Source organism: Nyctibius grandis, chromosome 5, assembly GCF_013368605.1.
Source record: "Nyctibius grandis isolate bNycGra1 chromosome 5, bNycGra1.pri, whole genome shotgun sequence".
NCBI classification, from domain to species: domain Eukaryota; kingdom Metazoa; phylum Chordata; class Aves; order Nyctibiiformes; family Nyctibiidae; genus Nyctibius; species Nyctibius grandis.
In genome coordinates, this window is record NC_090662.1 from 14,312,543 (window position 1) to 14,328,234 (window position 15,692).

At 40.3% G+C, this 15,692-nt stretch overlaps 1 protein-coding gene across 2 annotated transcripts in view; it reads right to left on the reverse strand.

Annotated features, from left to right (window-relative positions):
* Positions 1 to 259: 259 nt before the first annotated feature.
* The window catches only part of PTPN12 (protein tyrosine phosphatase non-receptor type 12), a 90,456-nt gene continuing 75,023 nt past the window's right edge, over positions 260 to 15,692 (reverse strand). Inside the window, exons 13-18 of one of the 2 annotated variants that reach the window (XM_068400940.1) lie at positions 11,497 to 12,461; positions 5,214 to 5,291; positions 3,766 to 3,854; positions 2,788 to 2,818; positions 2,065 to 2,181; positions 260 to 1,470 (exon numbers count right to left, since the gene is read on the reverse strand). In XM_068400940.1, the coding sequence (XP_068257041.1) occupies positions 1,409 to 1,470; positions 2,065 to 2,181; positions 2,788 to 2,818; positions 3,766 to 3,854; positions 5,214 to 5,291; positions 11,497 to 12,461 (1,342 nt within the window). In that variant the 3' untranslated portion in view covers positions 260 to 1,408. The remainder of the gene's footprint in view (positions 1,471 to 2,064; positions 2,182 to 2,787; positions 2,819 to 3,765; positions 3,855 to 5,213; positions 5,292 to 11,496; positions 12,462 to 15,692) is intronic. The other variant, XM_068400941.1, reaches the window with a different exon arrangement.

Sequence of the window (15,692 nt, forward strand, 5' to 3'; positions counted from 1 at the left end):
TGCTACCCAGAACTTTTAAAGTAGTTCCTAATAATAAGGTCCTGAGGGTCACTATTTTGTTCAAGCACAAGACCTACAAGCTAAGCCAGGCTGCCGTCCTTCACTCTATTTTAGTTTGCTTCTGGAGAGTTTTTTTTCTGAGAGTAAAAACACCCATAGTGAAATTTTTACTTTCTTTAATTTAAAGATTGTATTACAGAAAAGTTTAAGTAAGGAATCCTTATAAGGATTAACTCTTGACATAATATATTGCCAAGATACAGTGTAGCTGCAAGGGCTCTATGTGAACCTTCATATAAGTTGCTTTCTTACATACACAGTCGCTGAACAACAAAAACGGTATTTACCATTTGTAAGAGAAGACAGTGGTATTTAAACAGTCCTTTTACCAGTGTGTTCTGGTTTTCCCAAATTAGAAACACGACATATTAAAACCGTAAAACCCTATTATACAGAAAGTTGACAGAGATGAATTTTCTAAAGATTGCAACTGATGAAACATTAAAATGAAAACTAAGGAGTGTTGATTATGTTGAATGGTTTCTCTTTTACTGGCAGGTCAAATATACTAGAAATGTACAAATATTTTTGATAATCTAATTCCAGATGAACTCAAAACACTGAAGTAACATACACAGGCTAAGAGAATTCAATACTGTTCCAAGGCACTTACTGAATCTCCATGACTAGATGAAAACCAGAACAAATTAAGTCTGACAAGTAAACAGTATATAATATAAAAATAACCTTTTGCTTACAATTTACAAAATGTATTACAATCTTTATCTCTGCTAACCTGCAATTCTGGCTGTGTGTGTCCAGCAATTTTTGTAAAAAACCCCAGAAACTATTTTCTAAAACTTCAGGGCAAATAATTTACAAATAAGGTACACAAAAATTTAGATCATGCAGAGATTTCTTACATCTTCTGTTAATATTTTATGATAGCAAATTTATCAAATTATATACTTACTTGCCCTGTACATATACAAAATAATGCATACATGGTAATCAAACGTTAGCAAAAAGTAGTCCATAAACACAATCTGTCAAAAGTATTACTATATTAACATATGTCTACAAGCAGCGTGTAACAGGGTTAAAAGACATTAAGGCAATAATACTTGAAGTTACAAAATAAATCATATGTAATACTTTCTCCTAAGTGTAATAAGGCAGGTAGATGGCCCCAGCAAAAAAGTTAAGTTGTAATACTGGAATCCACTGTTGTGAACAATTTTTAAGGTTTCGCATTGGATGTACTGTAAGAGTGTACCATTTGGTGGTTAGATCTACACTGCTCTGTGTTAGTCACCCCCCAAAAAAGTGGAATACTATTTTTTTAGTTCCCAGTGGCGCTTGAGTTTTCCAGTATAATTTATTGATAGTATGTCCATGGGTTCTTGGATCATGTCCATTCTGAAGGTGGCTGTCTTGGTCCTCTGGGCTTTCCACAGCGGTTACCAAAACCTAAGGAAAGAAACGTATTTAATACTTCTGTCCCCGTGGACACCGCAGTCTCACAAGTGTTGGATCGCTGTAAGACATGCTCCAGCTCTTATGGAAGAGGTTTATTCTCAAGGATAGAAAATGACTTTGTAGCATTAGGAGTACTAAAGGCACTATGGCCATAGGAAATACAAACATGAAGAATTTGTATATAATTATAGTTCACTATTTAAACCTTACTTGGAAAGTACTTTCAGTAAATACAGTATTACAGCCTTTGTTATCATTTATTGATTTTTTTGTCCTTCTCTGTGTACTAAAGCAGTTTTCTCAGGTATTATTCCTGAAAGTTTTCAGTGTTCTGCAGAAATTATATCCCATTTGACTAATCTATATTTCATATGCTCTAAAAAACAAAGCGAAGAATGACTGAATCGCTCATTCGGGGAAAACCTCTTTCAGCGACACTGAAGAGACAAGGCAGGCTTATTTGGCTGGGTTCTGCACCTCAGCGAGTTGGAGGGAGATAGTAGTAGCAACTATCCAAACTAGTACTGTTAATAAATCTTCTGTTTAAATTATCTAGTGAATATGTTTTGAATGAATTGTAATTACCAATATCTGTTAGTTCTGCAGGAAATTCTGAAATTTGACCTCTTGTATCAGTGGAACCAGAAAAAGAAATCTGAGGTAAAATGTCAGTTGGTGTTCTGTTGCTTCTTTCAGGATGATCTGAAAAACACATACCCCCTCCTTACTGTAATTAAGCTGAAAATATATTATTATAATATGCATTTAAATTCTGTATTTTTGGTCTTCATTACTTTAACATACCCAACGTGTAACATTAATTTTTAAATTAGAATTGTAACTTGCTTGCTTCAGAAAACCTCAGAAGCTTTAAAAACAGAAGGCCTTTTCAGAAATGCCAGTGTTTCCTCAATATACTTAGATATTTTCAGAGCAAAAGCCAAGTTCAGAAAAATTTTTGTTCAGTAGGAAAAATGTATTTTAAGAGATGCATTTGTTGCAAAACTACTGTAATTTTTCAAGATTTGCCAATGAAATGAAAACATCATGGGTTGGAAGTTGCTTTCGAAGTAATCATATGTACACATTTATTTCAAGATTAGATCATGAAATATTTGTGAATTTCTAGGAGAAAAATTTCTCCCTGGTAGTTTCTAATCTTCTAATAACAATACTCCCAGAATACTTAATCAGTTCAAATGATTAAGTTCCTTGAACTTTCCACTCTTATGGGGTTACTAGACAAGATTAACAAGGGGAAAAAACATTCCTTTTGTATTAAAAAAAAATATATTTTCCATCACTTACCAGGTAGTACAGGTGAAGTTGTTTTCAAACCCTGTTAATGAGAAATATTTAAAATAATTTTATAAAATTAAAAATATCCATCATCTATGGAAATATCTACTTGCTCCTACATTTCTCACCTGCTATAACACCAACAAAAAAATGCTACAGTAGTTAATAAAGAATTTACTATCAGAACCTTACTTAATACTTAATAAAAAGTTAAAATTGTCACATTATAAGTTATTTGCAAAACTAGGCAGTTTGGTTCTTACACTAAATTTACAGTCCCTGAAAATTCACATCTCTCTTTTTTGTCAAAATTTTAAGTGGTGTGTAAAGGTGACTGTGAAGTGTATTGGAGGTGCATGAAAAAAAGGCATGAATGTAAAGAGGATCTACATGCTTTTGAAGCTTTGCTAGCTGTTTACGCTGGATGACTTTGAGCAACTAGTAGCCTGATGTGAAAAGTGAAATCTGATGGGCAGAAAAGGGTTTGTTTAAAATAAATATGGATATAGGGAAAAACTTTATCAGGCAGCAAAACAGGTTGCCCACACAGGATATGAAGTCTCCATCTCTGGAGGTTTTCAAGACCCAACTGCATAAAGCCCTGAGCAGCCTGGTCTGAGTCTCTGCTTCATGCAGCAGGTTAGACTAGAGACTGCAATTCTCCTCCAGGTTGAATTAGCCAACGATCCATTAAGGGCAGACAGCAAGCTCCATAAAGGCAGCATATTTACACTCTTAAAGCCATAATTTAAGGTATATTAAGGATGACTTTTAAAAGTATTGCTGAACTTAGAAAACCAGATAGTTTTCCTGGAAGTAAAACATGCTCTTAATGCATCAGTTCAGCAGCTCAGGAAGAGAAAAAACTGAGCTAGTTGTAGATGATCCACAGCTGTAACTTTTCACAAGTATGTATTTTGCTTTTTGTTGTAGCTCCCAAACAAACTAGCAATGACTGATTAGTACGGACTTGTCTCCTATACTTACTGTAGAGACTGTTTGTTCAGGGAGATGCTGATCACGCAATATGCTCCACTCAGACTGCGCAATCATAACTGGCTTCGACAAGGGCGTGCCTAGGAAAAATTAAATCAAACTCAACATACTTGCATTCTCTCCATGATGCAGCATTAGAACATGGCATTAGAAATGTGCTATAAAGCAACTTTTTTTTAAATTAAATGCTTGTAAAAACATGAATTTATGTTTACACTAAGAGCTTTCAAGATAGGGGAAGACTCCACAACAAAATTCAAAACACAAGACTGCAGTGTTTGCATTGTGGGCAATCATTTCCTTCATCTGGAGGTTGCTAACCAATAGGAGAATTAGCTTCTTTTTCAACAACATTTTTAAAATTTTATTATACCAGCTGTGCAATAATAGTAGATCTGAAAAAGGCATAGTAAAGAAAACACACAAGTCAGGACAGCCATGCCTGTCCTTTACTGCCATCATGCAAAAACACAATCAAAATTGAAGTGGTTTTAGTGATTCCAGTCCCAAAGAGATTTTTTTTTTTTTTCTCTCCACAAAAAAAAGCTGTTTCTTGTGTTCTCACAGAAAAGAAGCAAGTCCATAATATCCAAAGAAAGGATCACTTTGACTCTGAACTACCTATGCCTATGACGCTCAAGGGACATATTTACAAAACTTCAATGTTTTTATGCTGAAAATATCTATATTAACTTCTTTGGCCAAAAATTTTTGATAGTTTCACAAAATGACACTGAACAGAAGCCTCACTAATTAACTACACCACACTAGGTTTTTTGGAAGACACCAAACATCAACCTAATTTATCATTTCATTTCAGTTAATCTTTTTTTTTATTCTGCCATTACTGGCTTGATGAATGAAATACGAAGATATAAGCACATCATTTGTAAGTGTCAGTTTTCTCTTTACATTACTCTTTTGATACAGGCAAAGAATAAACTATGCTAAACTTAAATAAACTGGGCTTGTTCACTAGATGCAGTGCAGTATGAAATGTAATCATCTTTCCACTGCCCAGGAAAGGACGATCAGATAAGCACCTGTTCCTGTGTTTTCCCATTCCCTGCCTGGGAGCAGTAGGAAACTGCCTAAAATAGCTGGGGAATCCCCTAACTGTACTGCATTTCCCCTCTGTATCTCATTTCCATACCCTTCAGATTGAAAACCAGCTCTACTAAAATCAATATTGAAGTCTCCAATATACTTAAATATAATGTAACAGCATGCTTAGTCAGAAAATGAGAAATAATTTGACTGTGTTCAAGGGCCTGTGGAAGTTAAACCTCAAAATAAGCCATTACATGATAGATTTCATTCCATTTTACAACTTGCTCCAACACTTTTAAGAATTAACGAAAAAGCAAGGGCATTCAAATACAATATTGAAATGCACTTCACATTTTACCCCCAATTATCACAGAACATTAAAAACTCACTCTGTTCACTTGCTAATACAAATGATTCTGGTGTTCTTTCTGGGAGCGGGGGAGAGGAATCTTCACTAGTATCAGCATCTAAATCAAATATGACATTTAGATAAATTAAAAAACACATTTAAATTTTCCTCCTAGATTTTTAGAAGTTGATCTTTTGATACGTGAGATCATACTAAACTTGGTATGAAATTTAAAACAAAAGGAAAATTTGCTCTAAGTGCTATAAACCATTTTGGTTTACCATGCTTTTACCTTGCTAACGGCTTGGGAGCAACTCCATGCTAACAACCCTATCTTCACATTAAAGGGTTAAGAACCAGTTTGTATGGGATGGAAGAAAGAAAAGCAGAATACATTTTCAGTCTAAATCATTCGGTGGAAAAAAACACAGCAACTCCAATGAATACTTTGTCTTCATTCTTTCAGCAACAGAATATAAGCAGAACTAACAGTCTGCACTGGAGCGGTATCGTTTGCTTCTTGAACAACTAACTTGCCAATAACTGTAACCGTAGTACTTACTGTAATTTGATTGCAGTTCATTACATGTCTGTTTGCAGCCACTGCAAGCAAGAGTTAAGCTCATTACAACACACTGGCTTCTTCAGCTCTTCTGCAGATACTGATAACTACACACAGTTGGTGCCTACCAACTGAACCACTGATGAAGCTCCCAAACCATGGTAAGAAGAGTGCTGAGCTCTTCAGCTGTGCTGAAGACAGTAACTTACTGCTGATGAGCAGCGATTTTTATTTTTTCTTAAGTGGCTCTAACCATACTTACTTCCAAAGTCACTACAGCACAGCTAGACTGCATGGTGCAAGGACATTAAGCAACCTTGCTTTTCAGGCCTGCACCGTGTGACACTAAGTTCTAGGGAAGCTCCACATTAACGGCTTCTCTAAAGCCCCAAGTCTCAGTTTTGCTTCCTAAGTCCATCCTGGGGCCCACCCAGCCTGGCTCCCACACCACCGATATGAACTAGTTAAACAGTCTAGTGCAAGGTTTACTAGCCAGAAGGGTAAAAACAGGAGCCAGAGGAGATGGCTACCTTGTTGCCTGTAACCCATTCTGTCCCCAGTCTGTTCCTTCTCGCCTCTCAGAGGCTGTTCCAGCAGCAAAGGCCCCACTCTTGCCTGCTCAGGTATTTGGAGTATAAATTAAAGGTTTAAAACAATTCAAAGCAGCTGCTGCCATAAGAAGTCTCATCTGACAGCTGTATTCTACACAAGATTCATAAAAAGATGAAGACATGTTTCAACTCAGGAAGCCATAAAGCTTGTCCTGCCAACATGCCAGCAGCAGGGACGGGAACTCCATCACATTTTACAAGCCACTGTGTTCAAAGTGACTGCTCCAAGACCTGCTCTATCTCCAGTTTACTATACAGCATAAGCAAACCTTCATTTATTGAAATAGTTTCTGTAAAATCAGGAAATAAAGTCACTATGGAGTACACACTAACTGAATGAGTTTTTTGGGTTTTTAGTTTGGCGGGTTTTGTTGTTGTAGGGTAGTTGTTTTGGTTTTTTAACCTCAGGGTACAACTACTTTTCACCTCATTTGAATTAAAAAGAGAACTTAATTATGCGGTAAGATCATGCACACCAACAGTTCGGGTTAAGCAGCTCGGGTGCTGGTAAGTTCACAGGCAAGTTTCACTGATGATTGTACCCACATCCCCAGCTTCAGATAGAGAAGTCCTGAACAAGTATGAACATGAAAAAGCCACTATTAAACATGGTTTAGGATCACTGGTGCAAAGTGATCTAACCCTATATTCCTGAGTCCAAAAGACGGATTACAAGACTTGCAACCTGAATATAAAATGGGAAGTGTTCACTATCATACAACAGGGAACAGATACACCCTCGATAACAAGAGATAAGTTATAAAAAAATTAATAAAAACATTTTAAGTCATTCCTGTGAAATCAGCAACATACCAGCAGCACAAAGGCTGTACTGTTATTTCAGGATGTTTCTGATATGCAACTACATGAAACAAATTCTTGAGTGACTTCTCCCACTCTTTATCATATTTATGACATATCAGGTATTTTATTTGCATGTTCTTAGAGCATCTACGTATAGAGATGTGTAGTGAGGCAACAATTTTCAAACAGTGATAAAAACGATTGCCCTGTAAAAGAAGGAAAAAAGCCTGGCTAAAAGCAGTGTTAGAAAAATACTATAGCATGCAAATCTACCAAAAACAAATCCAAGGAGGACTGCTTGGCATTAATGTTGGAGTCGCCATGACATAAAGCACTTTGTCTTTGCTATGCAGAGCATTTTTAAAGTGTCGCAGGGTTAAAAACATACACACATGGACAAGTATCATTTTCTGCGTATACATAATATCACAAAATCTATGAATTGTTTTTAAAGCTGCAAATAGTTCACTTTTCTGAATATATGACTTTTGGTGAAAACTTCGTTCACAAAGCAAGTATTTTCAATGCTCTGCATCTTGGATCATACACTGAGCCCCATTTTACCTCAGAAAGTCATGTAGTCTGCACAGACTCCTGAAGCAGGGCCACAGCTCTAAGGAGGTCCCTAGCACATGAGTCTGATCTAAATACAGAGGCTCATGTTCCCCTTTCAGCTCCACAATCTTACTACGTACTTTGTTGGACCTTGCACAGGCAGATACTGAGGCCTAATTTGTTCTTCTCAGCTATGTCCTCCATCTGAGCTAAGTGCGCCAGCCTGACTGAAATCTGAATCTGCACATTTTAGGACCCTTTTGCCTTCAATAAATGACGTTGTAACTTTTTGCAGAAGCAGTCTTGCAAACTTTCCTTGCTCAAAAAATTCCAAAAAGCAGTAAAAGATTAAAAACAACTGAATAATTTTCAAAGCACTACTAATGCAGAACTTGGATTTTTCGATGAACAGCAATATTACTTTGTCTCACAGAATCACAGAATGTTAGGGATTGGAAGAGACCTTGAAAGATCATCTAGTCCAATCCCCCTGCCAGAGCAGGATTGCCTAGATCATGTCACACAGGAACGCGTCCAGGCGGGTTTTCAATGTCTCCAGAGAAGGAGACTCCACAACCTCTCTGGGCAGCCTGTTCCAGTGTTCGGTCACCCTCACCGTAAAGAAGTTTTTCCTCATATTTACGTGGAACCTCCTGTGTTCCAGCTTGCACCCATTGCCCCTTGTCCTGTCAATGGATGTCACTGAGAAGAGCCTGGCTCCATCCTCATGACACTTGCCCTTTACATATTTATAAACATTAACGAGGTCATCCCTCAGTCTCCTCTTCTCCAAGCTAAAGAGACCCAGCTCCCTCAGCCTCTCCTCATAAGGGAGATGTTCCACTCCCTTAATCATCTTCGTGGCTCTGCGCTGGACTCTCTCTAGCAGTTCCCTGTCCTTCTTGAACTGAGGGGCCCAGAACTGGACACAATATTCCAGATGCGGCCTCACCAGGGCAGAGTAGAGGGGGAGGAGAACCTCTCTCGACCTGCTATCCACACCCCTTCTAATACACCCCAGGATGCCATTGGCCTTCTTGGCCACAAGGGCACACTGCTGGCTCATGGTCATCCTGTTGTCCACTAGGACCCCCACGTCCCTTTCCCCTGTGCTGGTCTCCAACAGGTCTGTCCCCAACTTGTACTCATACATGGGGTTGTTCTTGCCCAGATGCAGGACTCTACACTTGCCCTTGTTATATTTCATTAAATTTCTCCCCGCCCAACTCTCCAGCCTGTCCAGGTCTCTCTGAATGGCTGCGCAGCCTTCTGGTGTGTCAGCCACTCCTCCCAGTTTTGTGTCATCAGCGAACTTGCTGACAGTGCACTCTATTCCCTCATCCAAGTCATTAATGAATATATTGAATAGAACTGGTCCCAGGACCGACCCTTGAGGGACTCCGCTAGACACAGGCCTCCAACTGGACTCTGTCCCATTGACCACCACTCTCTGGCTTCTTTCCTTCAGCCAGTTCACAATCCACCTCACTACCCGATCATCCAGACCACACTTCCTCAGTTTAGCTGCGAGGATGCTGTGGGAGACCGTGTCAAATGCTTTACTGAAATCAAGATAGACCACATCCACAGCTTTACTATCATCTGTCCACCGGGTTATGTCCTCATAAAAGGCTATCAAGTTGGTTAAGCATGACTTCCCCTTGGTGAAGCCATGTTGACTGCCCCTAATGATCCCCCTATCCTTGATGTGCCTAGAGACAGCACCAAGGACAAGTTGTTCCATTACCTTTCCGGGGATGGAGGTGAGGCTGACCGGTCTATAGTTACCCGGGTCCTCCTTCTTGCCCTTTTTGAAGACTGGAGTGACATTTGCTTTCCTCCAGTCCTCAGGCACCTCTCCCGTTGCCCACGACTTAGCAAAGATGATGGCGAGTGGCCTAGCAATGACTTCCGCCAGCTCCCTCAGCACCCGCGGGTGCATCCCATCAGGGCCCATGGATTTATGGATATCCAGATTGCTTAATTGGTCCCTGAACCAGCCCTCATCAACCAAGGCAGATTCCTCCTCTATCCTGACTTCTTCTGGGGCCTCAGGGGTCCGGGGCTCCTCAGGACAGTCTCCAGCAGTATAGACAGAGGCAAAGAAGGCATTCAGTAACTCTGCCTTCTTTTTATCCTCTGTCTCCAGGGCACCCACCTCATTCATCAGTGGGCCTACATTGCCTCTAGTGTTGGTTTTACCTGCAATGTATTTGAAGAAGCCCTTTCTGTTGTCCTTGACCTCTCTTGCAAGGTTTAATTCCAAGGAGGCCTTAGCTTTCCTAGTTGCCTCCCTACATCCTCTGACAACAGACTTATATTCCTCTCAAGTGGCCAGCCCCTCCTTCCATGATCTGTTGTGATGGACAGAGTTTGTATGCCTTAAACAACTTGTTTCACAACTCTGGCTGGAGGAGGGGATGGGTGCTACAGAGGCCTGCAAGTCTGGCAAGAGATAAGGGCCTTGGGAACAGAACAATACCCCTGCTGTGCCTTAATTGTTGTGATTTACAACTCTGGCTGGAGCAAGAGATAAGTCCTGCGGAGGCAGAATGGTATCTTTTCCTTGGGGCCAGCTTACATGTGCAACAACTTTGCAAGGCCTCAACCACGCTTGTGCAGAAGCGGGGTCATACAGCGGACACCACAACTAGGGGATCACGACCACCAAACATCCCTTGAGGGACCACCGACTCATTTCGAAAACAATCTAAGACTACAAAGCGCAGGCGTCCCAATTAGCACGGGAAGCGAGCAGAGGGGGGCGAGACAAGAGGGATGTTACCACCCTCTCCTATCTCGCATGCAAATGACCTAAAGTATTTAGACCTTCTCACTTGGGATGCTGGTGCGCGCTCCTGCCCGCCACCTGAGGACCGATCCTGCAAGCGATTTACCGGAGGAGCAACTCTGCAAGCAACTTACCAACTCTACAGACAACTTAACATCGCTGGATCCAAGGGTGGTGATCTCTCTTTTCCTCTCTCTCATAGTCTCTATCCTCTTTCTCTTTTCCTTTTCCCTTTTCTCTCTTTCTCAATGCCTTTAGAAACCCAAGACACTTACAACCATGCAACTTTCCCTGTATTAATAAATTGTTCTTAATTTCATACCAGTTATTTGGTGTCATTTCACCTTAATTTACTCCAAGGGATTTATGAACTAGTTGCGACCAGGTCATAACATCTGTACACTCTCTTCTTCCACTTGAGTTTGCCCAGCAGCTCCCTGTTTAACCATGCAGGTGTCCTACTACCCTTTCTTGATTTCCTACCTGATGGGATGCTCTGATCTTGAGCTCGGAAGAAGCAGTCCTTGAATGCTAACCAACTTCTTGGGCCCCCTTACCTTCTAGTACCCTGTCCCATGGGATTTCCCCTAGCAATTGCTTGAAAAGGCCAAAGTTGTCCCTACTGAAGTCCAGGGTTGTGATGTTGCTAGATATTCTGTTCCTGCCACATGAGATCCTGAACTCCACCATTATAGACACTTGCCATGAAATCGGACGTGGAGAAAATAACACAGAAACCTGCAGTTAAGAATGCATTCACACCTCGCAATACAGCTTCTGAAGCAGCTTATCACGGTCTGTAGTACAAACCGTGTAACAGACATAGCTCACATGCAAAATGAAAACTGGGGGGAAAAGAGGTGCGCCCCTTCTGAAGCTGCCATACTACACTGTTTAAATTTACGTTTAGAAAATAGAATTGTAAAGAAATTTATGTTGTCCAACTCTAAAGATGCAACCAGGTTAAAGAGTAGCACTTCTGAACCACTGTGAAACATACCTTTGCCATCTTCAGAACATGTTACAGCTGTTAAGTCTTGCCTAGCAATAGACATTGGCAATACTTTTCTGGCAGAAATGCTTTCAGTATTAGTGGCGGCAGAAACTGTGGCACTTGCGGTTGAAACATTAGATGCGCTTCTGCTCATGGCTCCGTCAAAGTTCATCTCATCTGTATCAGAATCATCTGAATGAAGAGGATTAGTAAAACAGAGGGGTGCTCGAACAGAAATAGTAGTATGATCAACATTATCACTGGAAGGATGTTCAACTGTGGTGTTTGATACCAGAGAGAGAGTTTTAACACCATGACATAACATGTCTGAAGACATGTCTTCAGACACTGATGTACGCAGTGCATTTTCAGGCCCATGCAGTGACCACGTGGCATGTCCCTTTTCTGTCAGAGGCAGACGATCCGGTCTTGGTGGAGCATCAGAACCCTGCCGACTCTGCAGACTTTCCGGTGAAGGTATTAAGGCTGTGCTAGACTGGGGCACGCTGCATTCCATACATGAGTTTTGAGAAGTATCTACAAATGAATCCCCTGAAAGCTGTTCCTGTGGCTTAAAGCTCTTATCAATTACGCAGGATGACACAGGTTTAATTTTAATTGCATGTCCCCTGTTCAACAGGGAGTTCCCATCAAAGCTTCGTGGTCCCTCCTGAAGAGGTACCTTCTTGATTTCAAAACTTAAGTTGCGTTCCAGCCTTTTCTCTGGATGTTCACTGGGTTCATTCTTCCCTGAATGTTCTGTTGACTTATTATAATTCTCGTTGAGGTCTGTTGAATGCTCTGATGAAACCATGTGCAAAACTGGCTTTGGATGGTATCTATCATTGTCCTGCCACACAGTAGTGACCGTTGGATAAGCTGATGGGGGAGAGGGTGTTAAGATTGGTGGTACTGGCTGAGGCTCTGGAGGCTGCAAGATTTCTTCTTTAGCGTCTCCTTCTACAAGGCAACTGCAAAAAAACCAAAACACAATTGTGTTAAGTTTTCTATATTTTGACAGTATTTTAGGTATCTATCCATCCATCCATCTCTGCAGTAGTAATGCTTTACATACCAATACTGAACTCCAAGCAGCGCTTCCACTGCATACAGCCAATGGTTATAAAATATGACTAACAGGGTAGGCAAGAACTAAGTCAACACCCTCAAAACGTCTTTCAGAACATCACAAAGACATGCATTCAATCCACAGCTAGTCCTCAGCGATAGTTCAAAGATTGCTCACATCCTTTCCCAGAAGCATTTTTGCAAAGACTCTGTCAGAAATGCCCTCTTGTGGCAGGCTGTCAGTACCTTTTTGGTTTCTTAAGAAGCGGCTCAGAGGAACTCAGCATCTGGAATTCAATTTTCAATACAGCCAGGAAAAATGTTTTTAAAACACCTTACAGCCTGTTTAATACCAAATATCTTCCTTTGCTTTTATTTTTCTTCACGTGTCCAGGAGGATTTTATTTTGCTGCTTGTATATTTAATAGTTTCTCCATAGTTTTAAGACTAATGATGCAGACCAAATTTAGCTGACATGAGGTGCACACTGTATAAAAGCCATTCACAGTAGAATATATGATCCAAATTACAGTGCATATTAGTGAGACCACAGCACTTATTATTACAGCTCATCTTAAGCCACTTAAAAGGAGAAGCTTTTCAGGCTTATGGTCAATTTACTTTCAGATTAGACGTAGAATATTTGACTACAAACATTTTGCATAACTGACTAAGGTCTTGTCTACAAAGAGTAATTAGACATCTTCCTTCAGAGCCTTTAAAAATATTTCCTTTCATTATGTAAGACTAGTAACAGAGTGATAACTGAGGTGCAAGACAAATGTGTGACAAGAACAGAAACACAATGAAATAATGTAAAGAAATTATACTTTCAATCCAGGCAGATAAATCAAAGCACAATGGACTACAGTTTGCAAAGGAGTGTGATTTGGCCATATGCTCGAGCTGAGAAACCAGCCCAGTTTATGTACAAAGCTCAAATCACTTCCTGCTGTTGGCAGAGATGTCCTTCATGGGGAAGCAATAAACCCTCTAATACAGTTCAGCATGTAATGTCCAAGACTGTCAGAAGACAGATGCTGCTATTCCTCCATGTTAGGGGAGCAGACAGTTCTCAGGGTCACAGAGTCTTTCCTGACAAGTTCAGGTGGCCCCAGCACCGAAATAACCTTGTACAAGCAGGAGCCAGCCAAATCCTCTCCTACCTTTAGTTTTTTAGGATAATCTATGACAGAGGCACCATAAATCATCCAAATCCAGCTCTGCAGCAGGAGACTTGGAACCTTCCCTTGGAGATAAGGCTACAGCAGGACATTCTTTTCCCTTGAAAATGAAGTCACTGGTAGACCTTGGACTATACCTTCCTTTCATGATCCAACATCCTGAAGAACTGAATCTATTCAGAAGCGTTCACAGTACTCTCATGAAATAGACTTTTATTTGCAAATTAATTCAAGGCTACACACCAAAAACCAGAAAGCAGAGGCTTCCAAAAAAGGCAATAACTCCTACTATAGATGACAGACCACTGTGACAGTACTCTCCTGCTGCACTTGCATAAAGCCTGGGAGAATACAGCATATCCGGCAGATCTGGAAGAAGGCATGCCAGTAATAAATCTCATGTTGTGAGGAGCAGCAGGATGATATGCAGATTATATCCCCTAGGCCCTGTGCTTTCAGGCTATTTAAGTGGAACTTCCATGACAGCGGTAGTAGTTAATCATACATTACGAACTCAGATGAAGAATGAGAATGAAAAAGTGTTTGTATTTTAGAGACTTGACAGATTCTGTGGACAAAAAAGAAATCTCATAACGAGCCATCAGCTACATAACAAAACCAGACCTTCAGAGATTGCAGGTGAAGTCTGGCATCCAAATACAGGTTGCCATTCAACATGGAACAGTCAGAAAGCACCCAGCTGTACCGCTACCTGTCTTGCTCCTACAGATCTTTCACAAAGGAAGCCCAGTCTGAAATCAGCAGTCTAACTTAGGCCTAATAAATTTCAGCAACTGCAGGGGAGCTCCAAGAAGTCTCAGCTGGATCATCACAGTCAGTCACACATGTAAGATGATCAGAAATAAGAGGCATGTCTTTCAAATCCTTTTTAATCAGACACCTACCTAGACAGAGAAAGGCTGTCACTACTGCCAAAACATTAACAAGACTGCTTAGAGTTATGGACAGATGAGACCAAAGAGAAGGCTTGCTATTCATATCACATCTTGGCTGACTATAAAACATAAATACTTTACAACAGACATTCTGAAGTTTCACAAATCAGTCACCTCACTTTGAAGACTGACAAAGGCTAGCGTCAGATTTATTATGTAAGGCATTTGGCTTTCCAAGGCAACTCTCCATCTTCCTCTCGTTGCTGGTATTAAGTCTGAAAAAGCCTTTTTACTTGAGAGAACATGGGCTAGTAACATAGCTCCGTGGGCCAAAGAATTTTCCACCTTCTCAGCCAACATTAAGAACAAAGTATTAATTTTAATTTTAAAAAAAAACAAGTAGAAAGGCTTATAAGAATAACACAGAATACCAAGTTATACTCCATGTCCTTTCAGTATTGCATTATCCAGCAATCCATGGTGAGTTTCTTCTCATACTGCTCACATATGCCAACCTATCTTTGTCAGACAGCAAGAGAGGAAGCAAGAATGATTCAGAAATTTTGATCATATTTTCAAAAAGGTTACTGGAGAGGACAGCGAACAAATAAAAAAAACCTGACAGCTACAAAATTGAACTGCTACCTCTTCCCCAAAGGCATTATTTAAGTGAAACACAAAAAGGCGTTAAGTGTCGAACGTGCTCTTTTCATTACGCTGGAATAAAGCCAACAGCGGGCTCGCTTTTTAGAGTTATAGGAAATAGGGCTAAATACCACACAACGGCACAAGAATTCCTGACTGTCTGTTCACGAGTGAAAGGCATAGACAGGCTCTCATTTCTCATCTGCATGTCACATCGCAAACAAAATCAAAGCAATACTGTTAGCTCCCCTACTTGCAAGCAAGGCCTAAAAAGGACTTTGCCAGTGCACATTCTTGGGACTACTGTAACCTATGTTAAAAAAAAAAAAATAGGAGACTGCGTCACACTTGAATCTTCTACAATATTGAAAGCATACCTGTCTTGGGACAGACTACAGCATGAGTTTCA